This window comes from Pimephales promelas, chromosome 18, assembly GCF_988280905.1.
Source record: "Pimephales promelas chromosome 18, fPimPro1.hap1.1, whole genome shotgun sequence".
In the NCBI taxonomy this organism is placed as follows: domain Eukaryota; kingdom Metazoa; phylum Chordata; class Actinopteri; order Cypriniformes; family Leuciscidae; genus Pimephales; species Pimephales promelas.
The window spans coordinates 4,905,127-4,926,444 of record NC_142786.1 but is presented as its reverse complement, the minus strand read 5'-3'; the positions used below and the strand labels follow the sequence as shown (position 1 = coordinate 4,926,444).

The 21,318-nt window shown below is 36.6% G+C and overlaps 1 protein-coding gene across 7 annotated transcripts in view; it reads left to right on the top strand.

Annotated features, from left to right (window-relative positions):
- LOC120485639 (glutamate receptor ionotropic, kainate 5) overlaps window positions 1-21,318 on the top strand; it is a 119,139-nt gene that overhangs the window by 69,653 nt on the left and 28,168 nt on the right. For 4 of the 7 annotated variants that reach the window (XM_089122521.1, XM_039681461.2, XM_039681463.2 and 1 more), the window contains 11 exons: window positions 2,867-3,040; window positions 4,743-4,907; window positions 6,333-6,430; window positions 8,352-8,517; window positions 10,885-11,063; window positions 11,405-11,458; window positions 14,330-14,491; window positions 15,087-15,239; window positions 17,462-17,566; window positions 18,151-18,258; window positions 20,083-20,286. In XM_089122521.1, coding sequence (XP_088978647.1) covers window positions 2,917-3,040; window positions 4,743-4,907; window positions 6,333-6,430; window positions 8,352-8,517; window positions 10,885-11,063; window positions 11,405-11,458; window positions 14,330-14,491; window positions 15,087-15,239; window positions 17,462-17,566; window positions 18,151-18,258; window positions 20,083-20,286 — 1,518 coding nt within the window. In that variant the 5' untranslated portion in view covers window positions 2,867-2,916. Of the gene's footprint in view, window positions 1-2,866; window positions 3,107-4,742; window positions 4,908-6,332; window positions 6,431-8,351; window positions 8,518-10,884; window positions 11,064-11,404; window positions 11,459-14,329; window positions 14,492-15,086; window positions 15,240-17,461; window positions 17,567-18,150; window positions 18,259-20,082; window positions 20,287-21,318 lie in introns of those variants that run through there. The other 3 variants (XM_089122524.1, XM_089122525.1, XM_089122526.1) reach the window with 3 other exon arrangements.

Genomic DNA, 21,318 nt, shown 5'->3' with positions numbered 1-21,318 from the left:
ATGCTCATGCATCCGTCTTAGGATGTGTTAAACGCATTATATATTGTTATTAGAGAGAGAAAGCAGAAGTCCATTGATTAAACAAGCCTGCGGGCGGTTACATTGACTGTTAAATTCAATGCTGGCGTACAGGAAAGCTAAGAGTTAAATAACTGAAACAGCCAAGCTTGAATTTCTGCCCATTCAGCATGCTGTCACCTTATGTGGTGTTTACTTGTGTGTGTGTTAATACTTTCTTTTTCTACTCTCTCCCCTCACCATCTTTCTCGGTTTACTTTCATCTTTCCCTCCACGCTATTTCTGCTTTCTCTCGCATGCCATCTCATCCCAGCTGTCTTTCTTCTGTCCTCTCCTCCCTTCTTGGTTCGCTCACTTCATTTTGGTTCCATTCAGACTTCAATTTGAATGCATTCAAAGGGCCTTATTGGCAGGAAAGATAAACATTTACTTCACGGAGCTGGGGAAGGCCAATACAAATCAAGCTGTTGACAAACTCAAACACAGGCAGTCCAGGATTGACGGCGGCTTTAGGGATGAGGCTCTTGATCTTTAGCTTGACTTGTGTCTCTGTTTTGTGCGGCCCATGTACACACACACACACACACACACACACCGGAGTCTTTTCAGCTCTATTATGCTGCATTCGTCAAGCGTTCAATCTTTCTCGCTCTCTTCTTTGTCTCCCAAAGCCATTTCTGAGTCTGTTTCTTCTGGCTGCATTCAATTCTCTCTGCTTCTCTGTATTATGTTGTAGGTTTTCTTTTGGTGAATTGTTTTATAATGCCGCATGCGGCACGTCCAGAGGTTGCACTACAAATAATCATTATACGTCATTTTGACAGACTAGGTAGACAAATTTCTGTCATGGTCTGTTTTTGTACATTTTTGATTCCCCTGGTAATTCATTTATTGTTCCATTTGTGTACATGCCCCTTTTTCCACACATTCACCTCTTCTGGGACTGCTATATCTGCAAGTTGCATATGTGAATTAACCCATCACATGTTATGCTATTCATGTGATATAGCGGCAATAATTCAGGCTTATATCAGTCCTGTTCAGCCCTATAGTGACATGAACACATTTAATTTGAAAGGTCAATAAGCTCTCCTCATTCCCTGAAAAGTTTTGGAAAACCACCCATAAGCTGATGTTATTGTTTAGTCAACTATATAGTATGCCATAATTACTATGTGAATCAATGTTTCTAGTGCAGAAACACAATGGATCAGAGTCCTTAATATTTCGTCCTCAATAAGTCACTGCAATTGATATGTTTTTAGGTGCTGATAAACAGCAACATACACTTTTGCAATGGTCCTGAATATTTTTTCACATTATAGCCAAAGCATCTTTTGTCTGGCTCATATTATACCACTGGGACAAAACAAGCCATCTTATGCGTGTGGGTATCCTCTTTCTCAATGTGTGGATGGGAATATATGCCTGTGCTTGTGTGTGTGTGTGTGTGTGTGTGTGTATGTGTGTGTATGTGTGTGTAAGTGAAAAGCATTAGGGAAAAAACAGGCATATCATGTTTAAAAGTGGCATGTTTGTGCTACTTGCAAACCAAAATGTTCAATGCTGAACCCTTTAATAGCTTAAGTGGATGATGTAACACATGGACAGAGTGGTGTGGACAACAGCGAAGTTAAACTGAATCTAGGGCTATGTTTGGAATAGAATAATAGCATGCTGCTTACTGCACATTGTGCATTATATACTCTATACGAAATGCATTTTTAATTTATTTAAAGTCCCTGTAAAGGCAGTTCTACAAAAAAATTGTAAACACATTACAAATGTATTGCTACAACATATTACAAAGTCTGTGAACTGTGAAGTACTGAATTGTGGAGTTAGACCGTTAAACAGTTTTACACCATTGCCATTTTCCAGGTTTTTGGGGCTAAAACAGGGCACAAAACACATTCGCATCAGTTCGGTGCGAGTTACTGTCAGTACTATTAGTTACTACAACCTACAGTTTTCTAGCTAACTACCTCTTCGACACGGAAACGCGTGGGCTACTACCTGGATGCGATCATGTACAAAACAGATCGGTGTTTTTATTTAAATATCCTAAAAACGATCACATCAAGAAGAGGTGGATTAATTTTGTGGAGAGCCACCTTGATGAAGAGCTGAGGATCACCGCCAACATCCGCTTCTGTAGTGATCATTTTACACGGGATAGTTTTAAAAACTTTCATCGGACACAAATAGGATTCACTAATAATCCTCTGTTACTGGTGAACGGAGCCGAACCGACTATCTCCCGCCTCAGCCTTCATCCTCCCGTCCCGAAAGCAGTATCAGCTAATAACACCGTCGACAGCTTTCCCACGAGTGGGCGTGGTTTCAGCGCAGCCAGCAGACACGCCCCCAGCGTTTGATAGCAAGATTTTGATAGCTTATTTTATGTACTTGCCGGCTTTTTTATCATTCATATTTGGCTGAGTGGCTAATAACTCATTTTTCTGTGGTGTGACAAACTCAGAACGCATACTTAATTTTGACTTTACAGGGACTTAAAATAGTATGCTATTACTTGATGCCAAACTTTTCAAAAACAGTAGGCTACCTTGCATCATTGTTTTCACATGACCTCATTGTGTTGCATTTTTAAAGTGAATAATGTTAAAATGTTGCATGTTAAATTAAACTTCCAGCATCTAGTTATCTTGGTGGTTATTTTGTGTTTTTTTTAATCCACTTTTGTGTAAAAAATGTACACTGCACATTTAGGATAATATAGGTGATCCGAGTATTTAACGCATACAAAGAAATGGACATACTGTATTGTGCACAGTATACATACTACAAAAACAAAGTTCTTATGTGTACTTTTGTACCTGTCCTCTAGGTGGCGGTGCAGGCAGCCAGACGACCTTTCTCCATGAGGAGCAGTGGAAGATGCCGGCTCTGCCAGCGCTGCTGCTGTCGATTCACCTCCTCTTCCTCCTCCTGCTGTTGCTGCTGCTGACCATGGCCCCGTCCTCTCACAGCCAGGCGCCCGCTCTCGCAGCTGTCAGGATGGGTGAGACGCCACGGACCACTTCCTGTTAGACGACACACAAAAGTGCATCTTCACATTATCTCCCGGGTACTAGGGTGTTGGTGGTTGCTTATGATCCAAGTCAAAACACTGGCCTGTTTTATCATGCACCAAGGCAAAATATTACATTGCTGAGGAAGTCTCTTCAAAAAAAAGTCACATAATTGGAGTTATCACCCATGTCTGTAGCACAAATAGTGTGAGAAAAGGTTAGTACTTCATGTCAGGGGTAATAGTGCTGCTGGCCTACGCTACTAGTCCATCAAGAGTTCTAATTCTGCCTCTGTTTTTCCAGCTTTATCTACAGAGTCTTTGTGAAAAAATACAACTTTTTTTAATTGGGATGAGAAAATCGGCTGCACTGTTACTGTCTCCAGAAAACCCAAATGCTTTACTTGTAAAGGAGGCAGCAAGCATCAACACTCTCAGGAAAAAAGGTACAAAAGCCGTCACTAGGGCTGTACCTTTTCAAAAGGGAACACTTTTGTCCATTTTAGGTACTAATATGTATATTTTAGGTGCTAATATGGACATTTAGGTGCTAATATGTACATTTTAGGTGCTAATATGGACATTTAGGTGCTAATATGTACATTTTAGGTGCTAATATGGACATTTTAGGTGCTATTATGTACATTTTAGGTACTATTATGTACTTTTTGGGTGCTAATATGGACATTTAGGAGCTAATATGTACATTTTAGGTGCTAATATGTATATTTTAGGTGCTAATATGGACATTTAGGTGCTAATATGTACATTTTAGGTGCTAATATGGACATTTTAGGTGCTATTATGTACATTTTAGGTACTATTATGTACTTTTTGGGTGCTAATATGGACATTTAGGAGCTAATATGTACATTTTAGGTGCTAATATGGACATTTAAGGTGCTATTATGGACATTTTAGGTGCTATTATGGACATTTTAGGTGCTGTTATGTACATTTCAGGTGCTAGTACGTACGTTTTAGGTGCTATTATGTATACATTTTAGGTGCTATTATGTACATTTTAGGTACCAATATGCACCCTTTAGATACTTTTGAAAAGGTACAGCCCCAGTGACAGCTTTTGTACCTTTTTCTCTGAGAGTGAATGTGAAGCCCACATTTAAAGTGACTACAAAGCTTGTTCTTGATTTAATATTTAAATACATCTTCTGAAGTACTGACCTATTACTAGGCTTATAATCTTTTTTAACTAAACACCTGTTACATGGATGAGAGAGTGTGAAGCGATAATCTCAGATATGCAGTGTTGTTTAGTTTTTTTGGTCGATTTATAAAAACTAAAATTAAACCATTAGATTAAACCACTGACTTTAGAGCAGAGTTCAGGCAAAATTAAGCAATATTATCGGATTCAAACAGGAGCTTTTTTCAAAGTCGCTTATACTAGGCTGTTACTTCACAGCATGTGACTGATTGCTTCAAGCATCAGCATGTTCATCTTGATTATTGCCAACAACAAAGCATCAATTAATCTCTGGAAAGCCTCCAAATGAAATGCGCTCAATAGAACAATCTAATCTATTAACATCACAACATGCGACATTCGTTGCAAACTTGTTTCTGTTCAATCTAGATGAGTAACTCCATCTTCTTGCAATAACAAATGAAACTTCAATCCTCAACATCAAAAACTCAATTAAATTCAGAGGTTTTTTTTGTTGCTCTTCAGCTGCTATTTTGGATGATCAGTCAGCATGTGGACGCGGCGAGCGGTTGGCATTGGCTCTGGCCCGAGAGAACATCAACAGTGAGATGGAGGGTTCGTCACGAGCTCGCGTTGAGGTCGACATCTTTGAGCTGCAGAGAGACTCTCAATACGAGACTACAGACACAAGTGAGTCTAACTAAATGACATGAAACCTCATTCACAATTTTACTTCTGTAATGTGATGTATTTTGACTGAAACTTCAACATCTTGAATGAAAATTCAACAAGAACAAATTATAGGGTCGGGAATGTTTTTATTAGAATTTGATTGGGTTATGAAAAATGGGCGTTTTGAATGGAAAGTCACCAGAGATCTCTTTCAAATGGATTGACATTTATATTATATTATCAGATAGAGCTGCACAATTCTGGATAAATTGAGAATCGCACTTTTGGTTTTCCCACTTTTCAAAATGTACTTTTCCCACTTTTGTAACAGAAATATTGATACTGTGTAGATGAAAAGCTGTTTCATACCTATACATAACAACTGCTCTCTCTGGGTCAGCGATGAGATGTTTGAATATTCGCTGTGACCATTTGTAAAAGATTTAATAGACATGGCAGAATCATTTGTCATTTGGGAATAAGATTGCGACCTTTCGATGATTAATCGTGTGGTTCTATTATCAGTATTAAACTAACTATTGGCAAGGTTTAGAGCTGAATTACCAAGAACAGTAGTTTAATTTTCTTTTTTTAATCTTCATTAGAAATGTATTGGATTATAATAACAGAATGGAGTTTACAGGATGCTTTTTAATAGAAAGTTAAAGGTCAAGTTTGAGTGATTACTTTTTTTTTATGTTTTACTATATTATATTAAATTAAACCATTATTGTTACCCAAAATTGAATTAACTTACGGCAAGCAGTTTTTAATCAAGTAGTAATTTTTGTAAGTCATTTGACCGCTGGTTAACTATTTTCAGTGGAGACAGTTGATGAAAGACATGTCAACATTAGAATAATGTGCACAAGAATAAAAAGGAAAAGAAAAAAGAGGTTCACTTTAACCACTGGACTGAAATGGACTGATAACACACACTCACCACATGTGAATATAACAGGAGGATAAAAGATTTTCATTTGTCGCAAAATGAATTACATACCCTTGTCACACATGCACAGTGCCCTGAACATTTCAATGCAACAGTTCAAAAGCAAGCAAGAAAAAAATCTTTTCATCTAAATATACACCCTGTGCTCTCTCTCTCTCTCCCCTCCTCGTTCTTCTGTAGAATTAGAGCAGCAATCTTCTGTAGGCAGAGCATAAATCTGTGTTGTGCTTATTGATGTAATTAATCAAAAAGAGCTTTACATTGACTCCTAATTTGATATATCATCTAGGAACAGGACACAGAACTGGACGGCATCCAAGATGTTGGCTTTTCTCTGCTCACTGCAATGTCTGTCTCTCTCTCTCTCTCTCTCTCAATCCAGTCCCTCTCTCATTCAGTCACTGTCTTGCTCTATCACCCTGTTCTCTAGCTCTCTCATGGTAGATCTATTTATCTGTCTCTTTCTAATAATATATCTTTACCCCTCCAAGTGTGTCAGATCTTGCCAAAGGGAGTGGTGTCTGTCATTGGTCCTGCCTCTAGTCCTGCTTCTGGATCCACTGTCAGTCATATATGTGGGGAAAAAGAGGTGAGAATGAAAGGAAGTGCATTTGCCTATGTGTCTGTGAGAGCATTTCCTGAGATGATAAATTTACACTGCTCCTCAGCCACAGGCCATTATTTCCTGTGTGCCTTTGCTTTGCTGCTTGAAAAGCATCTCTCCCCCTGACCTAATTTCCCATATTTTTTCTCTCTTTTCTTCCTTCCTTACGGTTCGAGAGAATGATATATCAGCCAGGATGATTAATTGGCCGATATCTGGCCGTTTTGGTGCCCACTCAGCCAATTAACAATTTAATTCTACGTAAAATGAACGTGCTTTTCATTTCAGTCATTTTTTTTTTTGCACACCTAATTTACTATCATTAAATTGTATTATATTTATACACAGTGAGGTCTGCATTTTTACTCCCAGATTTTCAATATAAATTTAAACCTGGAAATTACTACATAAAAAATAAATTAAACAATGCTGGCTTTTTAGATAGCGCTTAAAAAAAGGAGACTATCATCCAATAGTTTATCTGTCGTTCTATCGCTCTGTCTGTAAGGCCAATAAACACCAAGGCTTTTTAAGCAGTCAAAGCTTAAGAAAGTTTAAAAAATAAAGTTAATTTTGCACGTCAACATTCTGACTGCTCAATTCAGTTCAATTCTGAATAGCGCACAACCATATTTTCATTGCTGCAAGTGAAATGCCATTGAAATAATTATTTGTAACATTATAATTGTTTACTTAAAAATAATTACATAATTACTTTCAAAAACATATTTCAATATGAAAATGTAAATCTTTGGTAGTATACAGTATATACACACATCTCTCCATGGCCTGTTATATTGAAAATGTATGTTTTACAATTTGCAGTATGACGTTATCCATTGCTAAATTATGGCTCATCATAGACTAGATAACCACAAAGCTAGCTAATGCCACTATCATTAGTCTGTTCTGTTGTGACAATAAAAGAAACAAGTTTTTTTTAAAAATGCATTATCATTTTATTTTAGTTAAAACTCTTAAATAACTACAAATAACTAATGTTAAAGAATTCTGTTAATGTTTTGTTGCGCATTTCTGAAAAAAATAAATCAATCAAAATATCGGCCGATATATCGGAATATCGGATTTTAAAACCAAAAAAAATATTTGTATTGGTATCAGCCTTCAAAATCCTTTATCGGTCGGGCTCTATTTCTTTAAAAAAAAAATTAAACCTGTCTCTTGCTCAACAAAGCTGTATTAATCTGATCTTAAAATAAAATCTATTTTATTATATTAATATTTCTATTTTTATATATTAAAGTAGAATTTTCAGCAGGAATTACTACCTTTAGAAATCGTTTTAATATGCTTATTCCGTGCGCAAGATTCATGTGTTATTATTAATCTTAATTTCTTTGATGAATAAAAAATTCTGCACATTTTATCTCTCTCTTATCTGACAAGCTCAGTTTGCTGCATTCATGGCATGTCGTAATTACCGTAATTAAAAACCTGTAACTTTCTACTCTGAGCTACTCATCCTCAGAATTATGTGTTTCAATAGCAACACTACCAACGGCAGAATAAATCTGCAACGGTCAGGTGGTTCAAAGGTCACATGATACTAGTCTGAGCGCTCCGAAAAGTTGTAATTATAAGTTCTACGAGGACGTGAACACTTTTTTTTTTACAAGTGGGAATCTCATAATTACGGTAATTCCAACAACAAGGCATGAATACACCTTTACCTCATGGAGCTCCTTTCTAACGAGCTACTGATTTGAATCAGGTGTGATAAATAAGGGAGACATAAAAAAGTGGCTGTGCAGTGCTGTGGGTACCCAGGAGCAAGATTGAAACCCGCTGCTTTAGATATTGGCATCAGCCAATGAAAAACCCACGTGCGTCAATCACACAATCTATTCTTCTAAATTGTCCTCTTTATTTTGTCTGTTCCTCCCAGATCCCTCACATCAAGATCGGTCCAGAGGAGACTCCACGCTTGCCATATTTGCGCTTTGCCTCAGTGACGCTGTATCCTAGCAACGAGGACTTAAGCTTGGCGATCGGTGCCATTCTGCACTCTTTCAGTTACCCAACGGCCAGTCTGATCTGTGCCAAAGCAGAGTGTGAGTCTGCAGGGAAAGTGTTGGCACTATCAACTTTGAACGGACCATTCTTTCATTCAGCTGTCATACTGTAGATCAAGCTGAATTGTTCATTGTTCACATGACATTTTCCCATTCATTTCACAGTGTCCGATTCACAATGCAATTCATTTTATTTTTAACATAAGTGCATTATCCTTAGGCTTGGTGCCTATTATATTAAGTTATTAACGACGATGCCACTGCTTCAGAAAATTACTTCTTTTTAAACGATTAAACCTTTGGATTTGGATGGATTCTTTTTTTCTGCATGATGATGATAATGACATTATATTCAGTAAAAATGTTGGTCGCTGTGGCCTAGCAGTTAGCACACATGCATTTGTTCATACACTAGTACAAGTTCAAATCTGGATTTAACATTTTAACATTAACAATAGAACTCGTTCTATATCCCACTTTCCCTAAAAAGGAGCATTAAGGCCAAAGTAACATTATAAAACTGTACGGTACAATGCGGCTAAAGGAGCACGAGGGGAAACGGAGCATTTCACTTTATTCTCTTTTAAACCAGATGGCAAAGAAATTCACCTCAGCACTTTTCTAAACAACCGCATTTTTGATGATGCACATGGAAATTTGGCTGATCCCTGACGAGATCGCCGACAGCAACACAAAGCTGATTCTGCGCTAATTTTATCTAACGTTTTCTGTTTTTTTAAATGTTGTAGATTTATGTAGCCAATGAGAATTGACAAAAATTCATATCTATATTTTGAGACAAAGGACTTGTTAATGATTTTCAGTTTTGTTCAAAGTAATTAAAGCAACAGTTTTTCAAAACCTTCATGAACCCGATACGTCATCAGTCGTAGACGATGGCTTTGACGTTATGGAAACGACGAGTCTTTACAGGATTTCTCCATGACAATGACTGACAATGAGTGTCACTCTGGGGAAACATGATAATTATAGCGTTCCTTCTTAATTTAAATGATTATATTATCATTATAATGTAAATAAAGTGCATGGTGGTGTCATCTGGGGCTAAATTTGCGAAGCTGGTGATTCGCGATGGATTCTGGGAACTTTCTCTTAGCCCTCTGTTCAGAGTATGCCTCTGAAAAATCTCAGTTTTGAGGGTTATGTAGCCCGTACCCCTCTATCGCAACAAGAATCGGGACACCCTACCCCTAGACGTGAACGCACGAAACTAGTTTAATACATGAATAAAAAAAAAATGTTGATCAAAGAAGAGTTTTAAGGGAAAAAGTTATTGACTACAAATTTGTCTTAGGGTGTGCCTTTAGCCCAGTTGTACCAAATTTTACCTTATTTAATACATTTAACTGTTAATATAGGCACAATTGGAGGCTCAATTAAAAAAGCACACCTGGCTTAGATGATCTTCACCGATACGATACATAAAAAAATACTGCACCAATGTTTTTCGTCCACATTGACTCTGATGTGAAGGATATATCGCATTGAGAATTGTGTAATCATGCAGACAAACAAGAAGCAATCTTAATTGTATTTGTTACTTTGTTGACTAAGCTTAATGAGTAGTAGTTGGTGCACTAGAGTGAGACGCATGTGAGCTGTTACGATGCTGACAGCAAGTTGATCTCTCGTAACTTGCTGATGCGAGCAGCTCTCACTTGATTGGTATGGTCTGGGTAATGGTGCTACAGTTTAATGCACCACTGTTTACTGCTGTTTGCATATCTGCGCTTATCCATATAATTACTGCAGCCTGTGCTCCTGTTCAAGTGTTTGTCTGTTTAAGATGCAGGCAGTTGTGTTTGAGTTCTCTGTGCACATTAGCATGCATGGATGTGCTCATCTACACATTGGTTTCTTACTTATGTGGATGTTTGAGAGAGCATGGATACCACCACAGAGAGGTGGGGTAATTTCTGTTTGTTTTTGTGAGAAAGCACTCTTTCATCACTTCACCCTGCTGTTATCGTTAGCTGTGCATCTTGTTGACTGCAGTCCAAAATCGATGAATTCACCATATAGATTTTGTGGTGGCTTAGAGTACAAATTTATGTACATACAGAATTAACTTTATTGGCTCTCAAAGTCACTTAATTCGATAGTCACTGACTTTAATATGGAGGAGTAGGGTGGAAAGTAAGGTGAAGTTTACTGCAACTGACAGTTTATGAAAGTTGTTAAAAGGTTTTAGATGGTTACATGACATTTATTTTAATGTGTCGACGTAACATTTACTGTATGAACGGCCATTCTGATATACTAAGAATTTTAAGATTTGTGAGAGCTTTACTTATTTTTCACAAATATATGTATTGTTTTATATTGTGAATATTGAGAATGTTTCAATAAAATGCCTATTTTTGGGGTTTTATGCTCTTTCCTCAGGCCTGCTGCGATTGGAGGAGCTTGTGCGTCACTTCCTCATATCCCGGGAAACACTCTCAGTCAGAATGCTCGATGAAAACTTGGACCCCACCCCCCTGCTCAAGGAAATCCGTGATGACAAAGTTGCGACTATTATCATTGATGCTAATGCATCAGTGTCTATACTAATATTAAAGAAGGTATGTGTGCTTATTTATGGGGTCCATAAATCAGAGGCCACTAATGCAAATGACTGCATTTTACTTTTTCCTATGAATTAATTTAAGAATATTTGACTTTTTCCGGTACTTTTTTAAACACAATTTGATGAGTTGCATTGAAAAATGTTCTTTCATATTTACAGTATAATATACAGTATATATATTTATTTACTATCTTATATCATCATTTTTATCTTTGTTTTACATTTTTTGAAATACTTTTAAATGGGATTTTTCAGACAGACAGACATAAAAACCTGACATGACTCAACTGTGCAAATGTAGAATGATTATCTCTTGCTGTTTCTCCCTTTCTCTAGGCCTCAGAATTAGGCATGACATCAGCCTTCTACAAGTATATTCTCACCACAATGGTAAACAACCCCCTTTTTTCACTTTGAACAATGACACACTACCCTTTCTCCCCTTAACCCACTTTCATTCACTAACAGCGATGGCAGGCCTGGCCATTGACCAGCTCATCACAGATTCAAAGCGCATCAATGCCGTTTATCATTATCATCGTGGATGACGTGGATTATGTCCTTGTTTTGAGGTTGCATATGCTTCTGTTGTGAGCTTAGGATTTTAATACCACTGTTACAAGTTAAAGGCCTGGTTTCACAGACAGGGCTTAGATTAAGCCAGGATTAGGCCTGAGTAGCTTTAGTATCTTGTATAAACGTGCCTTAGAAAAAAAAAAAACGTCCTCATGTGAATCTTGAGACCAATCAATGGCACTGACATATGTTAACATATGTCAGTGCAAGTTGCTTTCAGTTAAGACAGCTCAAACATGCATTTTAGTCTGGTACTAGGCCTAAGGAAAGTAAGGAACGCTAAAGCATTTGACCTTGAGAGGCAAATTGAATTGTGGAAGATAAAATTTGAGACTGTCCAAACATGGCCTTATTAAATGGCAATTTTTTAATATGTAAAGCGTTTAGAGATTACATTTCTTAACATGCATTTTTTATGGAATTTTTATTAATTTTCGTATTTGGGAGGAAGCCAGAGCTCACTCTGCAGTAGGGCAGCAATTTTGCTAAGAGCATGCCAACTGAAAAAGGTCTAAATATACATGAATAGGAGTGTGAAAGAAGATGAGTTGAATTATATTTTAGTGTGATTTTTTTTTTTTTTTTTAATTTAGTGTTGTCATTGGCATTATAAATATTTTTTGATGTACATAAAGTGTAATTCAATTAAATTCAGTCTTTTTCTTCTCTTTATAAAACAGCTCATTTGAACGTTCAAGTTTAAACTTAGCCTTTTATTAATTTGACTTTGGCAAGCTTTTCCCCAAGATCAGGCACAAATACATACAACCACAAGGCAATATTGCAGTTGTATGCTATTTGATGGCTGTTGATTCTGAATGATGGCTTTCAGTAAATAAAATTAAGTCTGTGTCTTGAATAAGGTCATCATCTTGTCAGATTCACATTGTCTGCAATCTAATTGAGAGCAAACAAAAGATGAAAGACACTTGCCATTATCAACCCCGACTTTCGTACCTTCATTTATAAACTGTACGAAGAGCATCCTCAAAAGGAATGTAATGCTGCTGAAGGAGTCAATGACAGAAGAACATTTTACGGCTTCACTTGAAATGCACCTGACTTGAGGAGATTTTAGAGTCTTGCAGAAGAAGCTTTTTATGAAAAACTGAATGGGTGTCTTCATAGGCGGAGTTAGATCCTCCTTCAGCTGCCATATAGAAAGCAAATGTTTTGTGACAAATAATCTAAAATCAATTGATGGATCCACCAAGAGCTTTCCCACTGCATCTACACAGCTATAGAAAACGTATTTGTTGACTGTGCCATTGACAAACATACTGTACCTCTTGGGATTATCCACTTGCCCGTAGGTGAGAAAGCACAAAGGCTGATTGATTTGGTAGACAAGGTGAAAGCTATGATATTTGAGCCAATGTTTTCCTTGAACGTTCCCAAAGGGCACCACTTATGTCGAGAGGAATTCTAGCTGGGTTGAATATTGCCTTTCAGTAAATTACTATTTATTTATGGATGAGGGTTTTACCAAACCCATAGGGAGCAGCATTTATTTGCAAAAAACTGGCCAAGAAAATTTTCTGAATAATATGTAAATATTGCATTTGAGTTAAGCACAAATTTACCAAATCAAGATAAATGTGTGATGTTGTGTTGCCTCCATTGTAATATAGTTTTATACTGTAAAATGATTTCATTCATGGTCCTTTCATTAAGATTTTCTCAGAGTTCATCAGTATTTAAATTATTGCAGTTAAATAAAGTGGTTTGATTTTACTTAATATGTATTAATCCTATCTTTAAGTTTGCAATCTCATAGGATTGAAATTCTGTATAGGCCACTATATAGTAGAGGTCCCACTACTACATCATTATAAGCCGAGATCAAAACGAAACCCTGGGAAAATGCAGTGAATGATGGCATTATAAATAAATCAAACATCCATTTACATTTTACTTTTATGAACTAACTACTTACCCAGATTTAATGTGCTGTAGTTTTAATATTCTGAATCCATAAATGGCTAATATTCAATGGTATCGTTCTTATGTTTTCACCAGGTTTGTCTAAACGTCAGTAACGTTATGCCTAAATATAAAATAAAATTATATTCTTACGAATAACTATTACAGCACCTTAACTATATTAATAATACTTTTAAATAATATACACACCCAGTTTTTTTTTTTTTTTTTTTGGGGGGGGGGGGGGGGGTCTTTTTGTAAAATTGTCCATTTAAAACATTTATACCGTTAAAGCAGTGCTATTGCCAACAACAAGGTGCTAGAGTGAATTCTGTCAGACTCACCTTTGCTCACGGTACAGCGGCCAAACTGGGCTGCCTTGCGGTACTTTTTAACTGTTAGATAGAAAAAAACACTTTATTCTAAATACTGTGTGGAAAAAATTAGTATTTTGCATGTTTAAATGTTAAATACTTGCTTTCGCGGCGCCGTTGAACATCGCGCCAGTTTTCAATAACGAGGAAAAGAACACGCGCATGCGCATTAAACGCCTTCGCGTGTACAACATACTGTCTATGGTAACTCTACTGTCAGTGCAACGGCAGCGATGTTTAGCGATGTTCAGTTAAATACCAAGAATTGGCGTTTTTCCTAGATGGCATTTAAAGTAATTAAAGTGTTTTTTAGCGCCAAAACCACAATAGTGTATATACCCACGGTACTTTTTAAGTAAATAGTTCTCTATCGATCTCTCTCTTTCAGGATTTCCCTTTGTTGAGGTTGGATGACGTGGTAGATGATCAGTCAAATATCGTTGGCTTCTCCATGTTGAACAGCAGTCATCCGTTTTACCTGGAGTTCATTAGAAGTCTAAACCTGTCATGGAGGGAAGGTTGTGACCTCAGTCCCTACCCTGGTCCAGCGGTGAGCTTACAATCTTACCATTGCTAATAGGCTACAAGAGAAACATTACAACTCACAAATTACTCAGTGTCAGGGACAATTCAATTCAACCTGTCCGGTAAGGGTGCAGACTCTTACTTTAAGTGTCAGATGTTATTATTTCGTTAACAAATTTTAAATCAAACAATTAAAACCACATCTGTCAGGTTGTGTTAGCATCTAAAAAATGCTTTTTAGATTCCAAGAGCTTATTTCAATAAGTTGATTGACATTTCACTGCATTATATTTTGCTGAGATTTGCTTAAATGGAAAAAGAAAAGTAAACCGTAGTAATACTAACTCAATGGAGTAATGAGATGTTTTTCTGCCAGAAGGTTTTTTCAAATGTGTCCATATAGGATGTGCGCCACACAACATAATTTAGGAGGAAGACAGTTGCTGTAGGCCCCCTAACAGACGTGAAGTCTCCTTGTCCCCCTAATGACCTCATTTGCTGTCTTTCTCAATTCTACATTCCTTTATTCTCTTTTTCCTTCTTCTTTCTCCACCATCTTTCTGTCTTGGCTTCGGCATATCTCTCTTCTCGTTTCATTCATGTTCTCTCTCCACCTACAGTTGTCATCTGCGCTGATGTTCGATGCAGTTCATGTGGTGGTCGGAGCAGTGCGAGAGCTGAACCGCAGTCAGGAGATCGGAGTGAAGCCTCTGAGTTGCACTTCCTCGCTCATCTGGCAGCACGGCACCAGTCTCATGAACTACCTGCGCATGGTACTTGTCACCCCGTTGGCAGCCATTTTCCGATGCATTTGATGACTTTAGTGATTAGTCTTTACGGCGGTTGCTACTGTCTTCTCTGATGAGCTGTGGAAGCCCGTTTTAATCTGGTTGATGTTGATGGGAATCTGCATGCAACTGCTTATTGGCTTTAATAGGCTAACATGAAATTTAAATTGAGCATACATTCTCAACATATGTTCTGGTCACGTTGTGCACAATTCATCAGTGCATGTTATTCCATGGAACAGCGTCTTTGTAATCTTTCCCCTTGGCGCCGTCGATATATACAAGACACAAACAGTTTGTGATGGATGCTTTTCAATTTACCCCGCAATACATTTAAACCTTGACTAATGCATTATTGTTCATTGAGTATCGTTGTGCATCATTTAACACCATCAAGAAACATTCACCACTGTTGTAGCACTGTGAAACTACGCAGAAAACAGCAATAACAGTAAATGAACCAAATTAAATGTTAAAATCTAAATATATACACAACCGCCCGGTCAAAAGTTTTAGATCGGTAAGATTTTAAATGCTTTTATATGAAGTCTCTTCTGCTCACCAAGGCTGCTTTATTTGATGGAAAAAAATGACAAACAGTGATATTTTGAAATATTATGACAATTTAAAATGACTGTTTTCTATTTTAATATATTTTAAAATGTAATTTGAAAGCTGAATTTTCAACAACATTACTGTTGCTGATTACACATCAGGTTTCAGTGTCATAAATTATAACACTGATTAAAAAAATCAATGTTGAAAACAGTCACGTACCATTTTTGAATAGAAAGTTCAAAAGAACAGCATTTATTTAAAACATTATAAATGTCTTTACTGTAACTTTTGATCAATTTAACTCATCCTTGATGAATAAAAGTATTTTCAAATTTCTTTCCCCCAAAAATAAAAAAATAAATTCTTACTGACCCCAAACTTTTGAATGGTAGTGATTAATGTTACAAAAGCTTTCCATTTCAGATCAATTCTGTTCTCCTAAAATAAATCCTGAAATAAAAATGTAAAAAAAAAAACTGTTTTCAACATGGATAATAATCATAAATGTTTCTTGAGCATCATATTATAATAATTTCAGGACACTCAAGACTGGAGTAATGATGCTGTAAATTCAGCTTTGATCACAGGAATAAATTACACTTCACTATATATTCACATAGAAAACCGCTGTTTTAAATTGTAATAATATTTCACAATATTACTGGGGTTTTTTTTTTTGTATTTTTTGATCAAATAATTGCAACCTTGGTGAGCAGAAGAGACTTCGATCTAAAACTTTTGACCGGTAGTGTATATATATAAAATAGTTATAAATAATTGAACGAAATAAAAAAAAAAATGCTAGATGAGACAAAATGCTAATAAACTTATTATAAAAAATCTTTTTAAATAATGGCATTATTTGACTCAATTCACAGACCCGTGGACTAACTCCAAAACGTAATTTAATTTATGCCCGAAATAAATGTCAATTTCCAAATAAATGTATTTTTTGTCCCCACAAGTAGCTTGAGTCCTATCTTCAATAATGTGCCGCCCTTGTCACAGTGACCGGGACAATATTCCTGGTTGTCCCCTCCATCGTCGGCCATCAGGTGACCAACGCAGTATGACTTTTACGTCCTCTGTTATGATTATACTCAGCCATAGTAATTTTACAACAGCCATTAGTTTCAGAGCAATTATAACTGTGCCCTTAACACCAGATGTCCATTGTTTATTACAACCTGTCTGTATTTTATCATTTTAATGCAGCTATTAGAAACTGTGAGATCCTAGATTATGTTTGTGTTGTCTAGGCACAAGTGCGTTCTTTCATTGATTGTGTCCCTCCATCTGTTTTGCAGTTTGCCCATCACTCCATCATTACACCACTCCATTTGGCACCATCTCCACACCTCCTCTCGTCCTCCGTTATCGGTTTGTCTCCATAACTCCGAGTGTTTACTTCACTTGCCAATAATGATGAAAACAGTCATTATTTTGCAATTGCAATTGGTGGAGCAGAAATGACACTTCACCTTAACTTTCTTAATCATCTCAAAGTTTTCCTCTCACTTGTCCTCTGGCTGTCTCTATGTCTTTCTCCGCCTGTGCCTTAATATTGTAGGTCAGAATGAATGCTATTCGTCATTCTTGTTTGTTACCCACCCTTGGTTTAAATTTTCCCTCTCTCTTTTTCATTTTAGGTAGAGTACGATGGCCTAACAGGCCGCGTGGAGTTTAACAGCAAAGGCCAGAGGACCAATTACACGCTGCGTATTCTTGAGAAATTCAGGGGGGGTCACAAAGAGGTAATGCACACACACACAAACAAACACACTCTCATGAACACTAGCTTGGGATTTTATCCGGAATCACGAGAGAGGTTGTGAGGTCTAATGAATGGGTGGTAGCTGGAGTAATCACCACTTCACTCCTCTCTTATTGATCATAGTATTGATCCCTCGCTTCATGCTCTTTTATCTCTCCTTCATCCCCTCGTCTTATTCACTGAACTTGTTTATTCCTGCCTGTTTCCCCCTTGCGAGATCAAACATGTTTTCAAAATGGTCACAAATGATTTTACGTTATTTAGTTCATTTAACACAGATTTGTTCATGCAAGTAGTTCTAACTGAGCATAATATTTGTAGTAAAGCATCTTCAATTCAATTCAATCTTTATTTATATAGCGCCATTACAACACCCAGAAAGGTGCACAAAGCGCTTTCCATAAAATACATAAAAAGACAACAGTATATAAAAATTGCAAGATAAAGCTAATCAAAGCAGTTAACAAAATAACTAACACAACCACTAAAAACAAAACAAATGATTACGTGTTGAAAGCCTTCCTGAAAAAATCTTCTAAAAACCTTTTTACTTTACATATGCAGATTGGTGTCTGGTACTCCAATAACACGTTGGCTATGAACTCCACATCTTTGGACATCAACGCATCTGTGACGTTAGCCAATAAGACACTCACAGTCACCACAATACTGGTAAGAACGGCTCCAGTTATGATGCTCAGGGCTTTGTGGGTTTGGCAGCACGTGAATAAAGGACTTTTGAGCATTTAAGACCACAGTATGTAAGAGATAATTGGGCTTTTACAGATTTGCCACTCACTGGTACAAGCATTGCAGATTCAAGTCTGCTTAAACAGCACTTCTTCAAAACCAATGCGTCTTAAATATTATTATGGACGCTACAAATATTTGTAAGATTCAAAGTAGAGAAAAAGCCTTGCTTGCTTACACGGAGCTTATACAGTATAATAATGTCGTTTTATTGAGTTTGTAATTGTAAGAAGAGTAATTTGACGATCACAAAACGTAAATTGATTCAGACTAGACTCATTTTTGCCATCAGAAATTGGCCTAACAGTTTAAGCAAAACTGCATTCCTCTGTTGAATGCAATTATGAATGTAATTTTAAAGTCAACATCTAATCAATATGGATTTAATTCATTTTCTAAATGCACTTTCCCACTCTTACTGTGGAAAAATCATCAGTGCACATTGTTGTAGCTCACACTATAGGACGATTTCACCCAAGATGATGTTAAAAAGCATTGTTTTTAGCAACAATTTCTACACTAGCTTCGATTCTGGTGTAGAATGCCTAATTTCATGTTTCAGTCAATTTTAGATTGATAACATAAAGAACATTGCTACATTTTTTTTTCATTGAATGTAACGATACCCTCATGTCACGATTCGATACATACCACGATTCTGAATATCACGATACGATATTATTGCGATACACTAAGAAATATGATAAAAGGTTAACAAAAAATGCACTGTTGATTAAAATTCTCACTTTGGTATTACATTGTGGGTTTAAATGAATAGGTTTGGACTTGGTGCTGGTAACCCAAGGACAATAGAGACACTAGAATAACAATATTCATGATTCTGAAGCTGAAAATACAGAATTATTTTAGACAAATATGCTTGATCTTGACTAGATACATTTAAAATAAATATAGGCCACTTTTTACTGGTAACATAAGATATTTGGCATTATCAGGACCCACAAATATTCCCCCATTGCATTATTATACATTATAATCAACATTATATATAGTATTTTAATGTAGTACTGACACTAACACTCTGAAAACTTTTTCTCACAGTCATTTTTATTTTGGGGGAACTATCCACGATACATATTGTTGCATTTTTGTATTGTGATATATTGTGGCACGATATTTTGTTACACCCCTAGTGTACACTGTCCCATTATGAAAGTATAGTGTATAAAAAGTATATACTAGTTGCAATATTTTAGATAGCACCTTCATTGTTTGCATCATTATTCATTCCAATTTTGTACAATTTTGCTTCCAGGCAACAAACATGTTTAAGCAAATTCTTATTACATAAACATGTATCTGACTCTAATTGTTGTAAAATAACTTACTGCTTGTATTTGTTCTGTAAAAAAAAAAAAAAAAAAAGTTAAAATTCAAAACAACCACAAGTCATCCCTTCATTATTAATAATCTTATTTGCATCATGTGCTTGCATAAATAAGAAAATAGGTTTGCTATCCACAGGCCACATTTTACTGATGTAATACATTCAAAATGCATAATACATTCAAACCTAGGAGCAGCAGCCAAAAAGTACTTTCACATGTCAAGGCTAAGGAATCACCGTTTCACTGGATTTTACTGCCATTTCATGGCTAAGCACCAATCAAAATGCCACTTCCACTATAAGGCTATTGACTTTCATTGAGTTTATGGTGCTTCACTGTATGGAAATTTAGAGTGGAATATTACAGCGTTAAATGTTACCTTCATCCTGTTTTATAGGAGAATCCATACGTGATGCGCAAGGCAAACTACCAGAATCTTCATGGTAATGATCAGTATGAGGGATTCTGTGTGGATATGTTACGGGAGCTGGCAGACATACTGAAGTTTTCGTTCCGGATCAAGCTGGTGGATGACGGCCTGTATGGAGCTCCGGAACCAAATGGGTCATGGACTGGCATGGTGGGGGAATTAATCAACAGGGTATGCATGCCTGCACACACGTTCATAATTAAGCTCTGTGAATACGTTGTGTGAATTCAGAGACGCTTTCTAGTCTCACTGAACCTCAATGAAACAATTGGGCGTTTTAACAGTACACTCTAAAAAATGCTGGGTTGTTTTAACCCAACTTTGGGTCAAATATGGACTAACCCAGCCGTTGGGTTAAATTTTTACATTACATTTTTAATCCAACATTTCGGGTTTGTCCATATTTGACCCAAAATTGGGTTAAAACAACCCAGCATTTTTTAGAGTGTAGTGTAATTGTTCGTTTATTCATCAGAACATTATTAAAACATCATGTTCAATATAAAATTTAATCATTTTTAATAATTTTGTTCACCTGATAATTGATTTTAGATCTTCTAGAGCATTGTCTTTGAAAATGTGCTTTTGTTAAAATTTGTAAGAGCTTTTATATGCTTGCATGTTTGTATGGAGCAGGATTTCAACACTGGACCATTGCCAGCTGATGTTTCCATTAGAGTAACGATTACAGATATTAGCACTATTCACACTAATGCAAAAAATAATGGCGGCGGTAATAAGAACGGTAATGTCATTCTATTAACCCCAGTGTGGGAAGGTCTCAGCAAAGTCCTTTTGAACACACACACACACACACACATACTAATCAGTGTCTAATTATTCCGTGACACTATACCATTACAGCTGCTGAAGCCAGTCACATGTTGGCGTATTGTGTATGTAAACTGTGTGCGCACACATCTTTCTCTCCATGGACCCACACTATAGCTCTTCCTTGACACCAGCGTTTGATGACACCCTTTGAATGTGGTTTAGAAAGCTATCTCTCAGTAATCAATTAGGGAGTAATTAAAGCAGATTGAGAGATATCTGGGGTACACTTGGGTTTTTTGAGAAGAATGAACTGCTATTGATCACCCCTAGTGTTAGGGAAATTACTTTGCCTGACAAACTACTCGTGATTTTAAATCGTTCAGGTTGACTATTATCTTTTAATACAATGTAGCTAATTACATTAAAGCT